Here is an 8,942-nt window from a genome sequence, read left to right on the forward strand (position 1 = left end):
GGGAGGGCATTCTGGGATTTCAGCAACCTACCAAAGGCTGAAACGATTGTTCCATTGGGCTGGAATGAAGAGATCAGTGCAAACATTTGTCACTTCCTGTCCAATATGTCAGAGAGCAAAAGGTGAGCAATGTCACTACCCTGGACTCCTTGAGCCATTACCAATTCCAGATATGGCATGGGCACACATTTCCATGGATTTCATTGAGGGTTTGCCCAAATCAAATGGCAAGGACATCATTTTGGTGGTAGTCGACAGATTAACTAAGTATGCTCACTTTGTCCCTCTCTCTCATCCAATTACTGCTGTTAGTGTGGCTCAAGTATTCTTAGATAACATCCTAAAGCTTCATGGCATGCCCACAGCTATTGTTTCCGATAGAGACAGGATTTTTACAAGTGAATTTTGGCAAGCCTTGTTCAAATCATGGAAAGTTTCACTGAAATTTAGTACAGCTTATCATCCTCAAAGTGACGGCCAGACAGAGCGCGTAAATCAATGTCTAGAATCATACTTAAGGTGCATGGCTTTCACTGAACCAAAGAGGTGGTTCTATTGGCTCTCTCTCGCTGAGTGGTGGTACAATACAAACTACCACTCATCCTTGAAATGCACCCCATTCCAAGCTCTTTATGGCTATGAACCTCCTGCAATCAGTGAGGTATCTATTCCAGGTCCTCAGTCTCCAGCCATAACATTCTTAGCTGAGAAGCAAGACATGATCACTAAGTTGAGGGAGAACTTATCTCAAGCACAGGCACGGATGAAACGGTATGCTGATCTCAAGAGAACCGAAAGGGCATTCCATGAAGGAGATATGGTCTATTTGAAAATGCAACCATACAGACAAACAGCATTTGGGCTGAGAAACTCATTCAAGCTGTCGACTAAGTACTATGGTCCCTTTTTAGTGCTTCAGAAAATTGGCTCAGTGGCATACAAGCTCCAATTACCATCACAAGCACAAATCCATCCGGTTTTCCATGTGAGCCAGCTTAAGAAGCATGTGGGATCTCATGCTGTACCTTCTAAAGATCTGCCAATGGTTGACTCTCATGGAAGGATTAAGGTAGCTCCTGTTGCTGTTCTGGAGACGCGGATGCTGCCTCGCGGTGACTCCGTGGTGACCCAATGGCTGGTCCAATGGGATGGTCTGCCTCCTGATGAAGCAACCTGGGAAGACAAATCATTCATCAAATCCTCTTTTCCGAGCTTCTATTGGACAACAATCAAAGAATGGTGGCCTGACCAGTCCGCTCATGGTGTCATTCAAACAAACTCTGCTATCGCTCCAGGCACTTGAGGGCAAGTGCTATCTCAAGGGGGGAGAATTGTCATGACAAGCAATCGGACGGCTCCAGTGTATCGCCTTCTGCTTCACGCACGACCATCAACTCTCAGCCACTCGTTTACTTCAGTAGTTCGCGTGCCGGATAAGGCACAGTTAAACTTGTTTTACCGTTATTAAGTCTTGTAATCCTGGTTACTTTAAATGGAACTCGGTTGTAATTAATTAGGGGAGAACGGTAATTCCGCCAGGCAATACTTAGCTGGCGTGCAGGGGAGAAAAACTCATTGAGAGAAAAATATGAAAAGGCATCTCACGGTGGCTCGTTCTGAGTTCATCGTCCCCTAAATCTTCCTGCGTTCTTGCTCGAACTCCGAAGTTGCCACTCGATTTCCAGTGTGGTTGTTACACCGGTGGCTTGGTTTGGGCGCTCGGCCGCTTCGTTCGGCGCGTGCGTACCAATAGCACCGACCGCGGGGCGGGGTGCTTCGGCGGCGCGCACGACCGCCGCCGCCGCCGCGGGCTGCTGCTGCTGTGCTGCACCAGCGGCAGCGAGCAGTCCCCATCAATCCGAACTCGTAGTAGCTGCCTGCTACCCTGTTAGCGTGAGGCTGACTTTTTATTTTTTAAATAAAAAATTATAAAAATATCTATCTATTTTGAAAATTATAAATCTAGATTTCTGTCGCCGGTCGCTCATTGTCTGTCACAATTGCGCATATATTTGTAATTTTTTATTTAAAAAATAAAAAATAAAAAAAGTTGCATGAGGCCGATGTCTTTGGATGGGCCACAACACCGTAAAGTGATTGCTCCTCTCAGTCATGAGGAGGTCGAAGCCCACAGCAGGCTGAAAGCGGCCCATTCTGTATGAATGGTTCAACAATTAACAGAGAAATTTTGACATCCTTATCGGTTTAAAGTCCCTGACGAATTATTTGATTTGGATTAGGATTTCTGAACAAGCTTTGCTTTCTACTAGCCGCCGAAGCACAATTGTGTAAAAAAATATTTCTTAATGCTCTTGTTTAAAGGAATTGTCATCGTTTTCCCTTTGAGATAGTGGTGACTGTAGCTCAGACATGCTGCACCATCTGTGAGTTCTTGATGAAAATAGCTCCAATCAGAGCAACCAGACATAGCAAAACCACACAGACATCCGGTATGAATAAAATTTTAAGGCTTCCATTTTCTTTTTAGTGGAAGAAGCATCCTCAATTCCTCCATGTTTTACAACTTCTGGCTCAATGGAGCATACATGATACAGCAGCTGTAAAAAAATTGGCAAAAGGCCCATCCCAATGGAAAAAAAAAAGAATGGGGACCCTTGCAGAGTTGAAATATGCTATCTTCCAATTACATTTTTTTACAGTTTTGTTTACAACTTACAGATCACTATATTGCATATGATTCTCGCCTAGTTTCCCGTTGATATGTGCTCCTCTCTGACTGTACAGAAGAATGAAACAATTATCTGACCAGCTGCCGTTAGGTTTTTGCTTTCCTCAGCGTCTTCCTATGAGCCCAGCTATGTTTTGGGCAACATCTTTTTTGGCCTCCAATGAAACTGGTGAATCGCCAATGTACATGTCGAAGAAAGCCTCTGTTCATTAAATAAGACTCAGTTTACAAACAATGAACTGTACCGTATCGTCAAGCTGCGCTCGGTCTATAGTAGCATGTAATTCATCAGATACATTTACTTCAAGTGAGCAAGAGACACAAGTTACTTCCTTTGTAGCAGGCTTATGAGTAGGGGAAAAAAAGCTTTTTCAGAAGTTTTTGTTTGCTCAGGCTATACATATTTTTCAAACCAAGATGCTCAGACTATACATGGGTACATGAATCAAGGACATATATTGAGAAAGTTCAAAACATAGCATCTTCAGTAAATATTGACTTAGCCAGCAAATACTTACTGCAAAGGTCTTTGCTCCGAACAGCACCAATTTGTTTGCCATCAACTACAGAAAAATATTCTTATCAAGATCCATCCAATTATTACATTGGAGAGCAGCTCAAAACAAACAAAAGATTAACATACTTACTTTCTGTTATTAGCTGTCCGTCCGATGTTTGACAGAAATCAATCTCAGTACCCTGCAGTAATATTGACATCATATCACTATAATAAAGCTGAGCACAAAGGATGGAAATTCTTTGATCATTGTTAATGATAATTTCACATACTAAATTATAATAATTGAATAAAATTTTGGTGACCAAGTGCGAGTTCAATACTACCAAAAGGAACAGAGGGTATAGTTAATCACTCAACAAGTCTATAGTTACAGAGCACCAATGGATTGAGCCTTACCGCAGGTATAGGGATATCTTTTGTGAAATAAGAACCAAAGGTCTTCAAGCAATGATAGTCGGTGTTGGGATTCATCTGGTTAGATAAAAAAAGTGCAGAAGGTTCGTAAGTCTACATTTCTCACATTGCATTACTAGTAAAAGAAGCACAGTAGCAGCTGAATCACAAAGTACCTTCTGCAAACGCAGACCAAGGGACTTCTCGAATACACTGGAAAAAGAATAAAAGAAATGTGAACTCCGTCTTGAATAGATAATGTAATTTTTCTGTGAGAAAAATAAACATGCAAAGTTTTTTTTGTTCCTTACTCTCGCACTGCACCAATGCTAAGGCCATTGTAGTTCACTACCAACCTAACCCTCATATGAAGGTTTTCCCTGGAAAGTTACAATATAAATTTTATTAGTAGCAGAGGATAATAGAAGTGTACAAGCAGGATTATTAAGTTTCATAGTATCATATTTCCATAACAGCAGATCCTGTGTAAAGTTTCAGAAGCATAAAATGTCTACTCTGAGAATTTCATGATCTTATAGATGTTATGGATGTGTCTGGGCTTTGCATGAGCACATGTGTCACACACATGATTACATGGACCATGCAAATATGAATGCACATACAAGCAGCCATTCTGATCATAGGATATCAACTGAGAGCAAGCATACAGTGCTGCCAGAGACCACCTAGCACAGTAACATATCCAGCTCAATGATGTTCCTTATAGGCTTATAAACCTAGGATCTTACTCGATAAGGTAACTGAATTTTGAGCAGCCACATTAGTGCATGCTAACTTGCTAAGCATTATGCACTTCCTAAAATGTATGAATGCGACTAACTTAGGGTGTGTAACGCATTCTGAGGAATCATCACAAAAGAAACTCTGACAACAATATAGTGCTGGTAATATATCAATGGAAAGCATAAGTGCATACCTCAGAAGATCATTATAGAAATCTGGGTTATCCATCAGTTTGGTGGTTGGAACTGAAGCATACTTAGGACCCAGCTTCTCACAGATAGAATTTGGTTGCATATCTGTGGGGAAATTTCATCAGTAACAAATCGAGGCTTGTCAAGAAAACAATAGCCATTGGCAAGCGGACACATAATCAACAGAATTTTTTTTAAAGAATTGATTTACTCACATAAACCGAATGCGTACAGGTTCAAATTTTTTACTCTCATTATTCTCATGCCTTTGAAACCTATTCCAACAAGGACCTGTAAATTTGATTATCAATGAACATTGTCAAATGGAGGCATCAAAACCGAGAATTCAAACGAAATGATATAAGAACTGGAGACTAAAAGCAAACAATAGAAGTCAAAACTGAACAATGTCAAGTCAGTTGATCACAGTCCACAAAACAAGTATAAAGTACACTGTATGCAAGTATGCATAATGAATCAATATACATGATATACAATTATGTACACTTGTAATTTGGCATCGTTGAAGAAAAAAGTCTAAAAATAACCTTTTTTATAAAAGAACAAGCCTAACGTATTTTAGTGGTAATATCAATATACTGATTGTTACACCACTAGTCCACTAGCTAGTATAACTATAGAAGAGACAGCACATCCATATAAGGGCTTTATTACAAAATTCTCTATACATAAGGAACAAAAAAAACTCAAAAAACAAGGGAAATATATGATTCTAAAGAAAGAGGGAAGTACCGTTGCAGATGAACTGGAGTCATCTTCGAGAAATGCTGGGAATTTGATTCCAGTTTTTGGTTCAATTGCATCTTCTTTAAAGATTGTGCTTGGCACAGCAACACTAGTACAACTTAGGCATTTTCCTTCTACATAAGGCTGATCCGCTGGTCTGCTGGTATAACCATCAATATTTCCCAATGCGATTGACTCGGCAAGCATCTTTGGTGATCTTATCCATTCATACGAGGAAATGATCAGTCAACTAGAGATAAGTATACACAGGAAAAAGAGCAAAACAGTGAACACAAACAAAAAGTAAGACAGAAAAGAACAGAATAAAAAAGAGATTGCATGACACGTACAAACAAACTGTATTGGAGTATCTCTTAAAAAAATTGTATTGGAGTATGATCCTTACATATTTTCGAGTGGTGGTACAATAGCAGCAGCACCGGATAGAGTAAGAAGATTGAAGGCATGTTGTTGCTCAAAATCATTCCACAGTCGCCCAATCATTGCATTTGCAACCCTAGCTAAAAGCAGTTGTATTGCATGCTCTTCTCTTACTAGAGAACCAAACTGCAATCTAGTAAAATTTTGCATGTGGGAGCTAACTTGTTTCATATTCGACTGACAAGAACTAGAACCAGGCCCTGCAATAGCTAACAGCCAGCGGAAAATCTTGGGATCAGATGGCCTAGAAAGCCAGAAATAGAAAGCTCTGGACAACTTGTTGAGGCGATTGAAAGCTCCATGAACCATTAGATTTCCTGAAGAACAAATCTGCCTGTGATGTCTTAAAGAAGTCCCCACTAATGCACCAACATGTGAAAAAATATTCAACCCGAGATCATGAGACATTGGAAACTCTGGTGGGAACTTGTATATGTACCCTCTGTCATGATCAAGATTGGAGAAAATTAACTGATCAGGCTTCATACTAAAATTTCCTTTCAAAACACAGGCTCCTGTATGTAGGAAGTCTTCTGATCAAGGTTGGGCACGCGTGACGAGGAAAATTGAGTGATCTGTAAATCGGAGAGAGGGTAAGATGAATCAGATAAACAGGTTGATTTACAGTCTGAAAGCACAAGCATCTAACATGGAAATGACCATAGGATGTCAAACTAAAATTTTCACATCAGCTGCTGGAAAATAGACATAAAACATGAGTTACTCATCAACCTCGCACTTGGTACTATTTAGGGGAGTTTATGATTATTACTGAATAGTAAAACTAAGATAACAGATCGAATCACCCTTATTTTAATTCTCACGTCAATGAGAGAATTTTACTTTGGATCACCTTCACAGTAGCCTTAGGCCCTTTGAAGAGGGGGATTATTAGTTCAGAGCTGAACTAAATCCTTGGGATTTGATCTAAATTCCCCTATCCAAACAGGTCCTAACTAAGAAAAATTATACCTAAAATCAGAAGTTCAGACCATAAAAAAGTCCCACTTTGTTGAGCAACTAGCTACACAAAACTATCACATTAACACAAGGCCCCCATGATATCAAGTATATAAACAAGTTTTGACGAAAACATTGCACGTCCAATGAAAGTTTCACACGGAGCCCGGTATCAGGCCAGAGAAACAAAGCTAGCACCAAACGTCCCTCGAACTTAACATCAACCACCCCGCCATCTCACGGTTCCAACGGTCTGCGAACGAGCACTGGTTACCAGCAATCCAGTCTGAAAAGATCCGATTTTTCCACACAGATTCACAAATCCTCGCTAAAAGCAGCCACATTCATAACTTCCCCATGAAAAAACAGACAACAAAAAGGAAAGCTCAAACAATCACCGAACCTGGCGGCTCCAAATCGCCCAGAGAGGAGAAAAGCCGCGGCCAAACGGGCGATGGAGGAGAGGGGGCAGGGAAGATGGACCGCGCCTTTCTTGCTAGATCCTTCGGCGATTCCGGTGGATTTGGGCGCCGGATTAGCTACCGCGACCCAAACCCAAATCGGGAGGAAATGGGGAGGCGAAAAGGCGAGTAGTCTTCGGATTTCTTGCTCGATTAGGACTAGCCTCCCCAATCCGATTGCTTTCCTCGCCCTCGCCTCCCGTGAGGTGAGAGACGAAGAACGCGTGCTCCGTGCTTGTGCTCTCCGCTGTTTGGTTCTTCCTCCTCTCTCTCGCCTAATTGAAGGTGAAATAGGAAGGGTTCGGTAGCTTCCCTCCTTTTTATTTTGCCGGGCAGTGACAGAAAAATCCCCTTTTTGCATCGAAGCCTCATTGATCGTACCTCACTGTTATAACCTTCCACCTAGTTGGATGTTTTACTAATAAATTAAAATTATACGGGGGCGATCGTGTAGTCCCCAACTCTTTCGGAGAAGGTGCGAGTCCGGGTCGGGGAGGCGCGTGGATATTCTGCGGAATGATCGGGCGGCCTGCAGGTATCCGGCGCGTGGCTGGTGGCCGGAGCTGGCCGTTGATGTGACGGGCCCGGGGAAGTCTTCCGCGTCGGCCGCGGAGAGAAACACGGACGGCGGCCGGAACACGTTTAAAATGGACCGGCCTTCCGTTTCTCCCACGTCGGCAGGTGAAAGCTTCCACCGCTATTTGATTTCGCATTCTGCTTTGACTTTTTGACTTTTGACTGGGAATAGCGATGATCACCCGGTTTGCATCTTGTAGGCAGATTTTTTTTTTTTATGGTAGAGGATATAATTATTGACAAGGTAATTGCGATAATTTTATCAATTTTAAGTCTCATATCTTCGGTTTTTAATAAATGTTGTGTGAGTACGTGTGTGATGATATAAGTGCGTGTGTATTATATATTATATTAGAATTCTTTAAAAAAACTGTTTCGTATTAAAGGGGGGGAAATACTCCATTTGAAATTTCAATTCTAAACAAATTATACTCCATAGTGTTGTAATGTGTTTTGCGTAGAATGTATTGCAGCTTGAGATCACCATTGAAACTTGAAAATAGGTTCCTCAAGGTCGTGCCGGGTCCTTTCTTCTCCGCTCTCCAATTTCCCGTGGCACTGGCGCACGTCTACGTTAGAGCCTTCCAGGCATCGACACCCCGGGGCTGGTATACGGTGCTCCATCCAACAAAGCAGCAACAGCCAATACCAATATAGCCAACAGGACTATATTTGTCAGTGCTTCCATCTCCACTGGCAGGAGAAGAAGGAAGGTCCCAGACTTCGAGTGGACCATGCCCTCGTTGGCTCAATCGTATCATTCGCACATGCCATGCCTGCCTGACATTAGAAGGTCGGTACAGGCTCCTCGGTACCGACCACTTCACATCCAGCTGCTCTCAGCGATCAAGCTGCCAGAACGACAGAACGGACATGCGAATGACACTTCTCAAACAAATGGGGGAGCCGAGTGATTGACAGTTGAATCGTTCTTCCTTCTTAGGGCCTATTTGGATCTCCTGATTTGGCTGAATTGGATTTTGATTTTTGGAAGGTCTGTTTAGCTCCAGCGTGGATTTGGAAACAGAAAAGCCTATTGTCTCTCAACTATTGTTCGAATATGTTTGACCTCTCAAACTGCAAAATTAGATATCACATCTTTTTTAACTATTTAAATTGATGTAATTTACCTTATTAACTGGTTTTAATAATAGTTTTATCCTACGCGATGACAACTCAGCATACCCTATTAGCAGCGTTTCGCTGATATGGCATAAAAA

At 41.7% G+C, this 8,942-nt stretch overlaps 1 protein-coding gene across 3 annotated transcripts; it reads right to left on the bottom strand.

Annotated features, from left to right (window-relative positions):
* Positions 1-2,453: 2,453 nt before the first annotated feature.
* LOC133930673 (fatty-acid-binding protein 2-like) lies at positions 2,454-7,562 on the bottom strand. Of its 3 annotated transcripts, XM_062377370.1 has the most exons (11): positions 7,089-7,562; positions 5,691-6,300; positions 5,291-5,501; positions 4,753-4,828; positions 4,540-4,642; positions 3,914-3,982; positions 3,779-3,815; positions 3,606-3,680; positions 3,337-3,388; positions 3,208-3,252; positions 2,454-2,891 (listed from the first exon to the last, which is right to left on the bottom strand). In XM_062377370.1, the coding sequence occupies exons 2-11, from the start codon at positions 6,209-6,211 to the stop codon at positions 2,794-2,796; spliced, it is 1,287 nt and encodes a 428-aa protein (XP_062233354.1). In that variant the 5' UTR covers positions 6,212-6,300; positions 7,089-7,562; the 3' UTR covers positions 2,454-2,793. The 3 variants fall into 3 exon arrangements, with proteins under 3 accessions (XP_062233354.1, XP_062233355.1, XP_062233356.1); XM_062377371.1 differs by lacking the exon at positions 7,089-7,562 and having other exon boundaries at positions 5,291-5,534; positions 5,691-5,831; XM_062377372.1 differs by lacking the exon at positions 7,089-7,562 and having other exon boundaries at positions 5,291-5,491; positions 5,691-5,830.
* Positions 7,563-8,942: the final 1,380 nt, after the last annotated feature.

Source organism: Phragmites australis, chromosome 10, assembly GCF_958298935.1.
Source record: "Phragmites australis chromosome 10, lpPhrAust1.1, whole genome shotgun sequence".
Classification (NCBI taxonomy): domain Eukaryota; kingdom Viridiplantae; phylum Streptophyta; class Magnoliopsida; order Poales; family Poaceae; genus Phragmites; species Phragmites australis.

Excerpts from the sequence above, each read along its gene's own strand:
- LOC133930673 (XM_062377370.1), bottom strand. The coding sequence starts at position 6,211 with ATGAAGCCTGATCAGTTAATTTTCTCCAATCTTGATCATGACAGAGGG. Across the intron at positions 5,502-5,690 it reads GTACCACCACTCGAAAATAT|ATCACCAAAGATGCTTGCCG; the intron begins GTAAGGATCATA and ends TGAATGGATAAG. Across the intron at positions 2,892-3,207 it reads TCGGAGCAAAGACCTTTGCA|AGGCTTTCTTCGACATGTAC; the intron begins GTAAGTATTTGC and ends TTTAATGAACAG.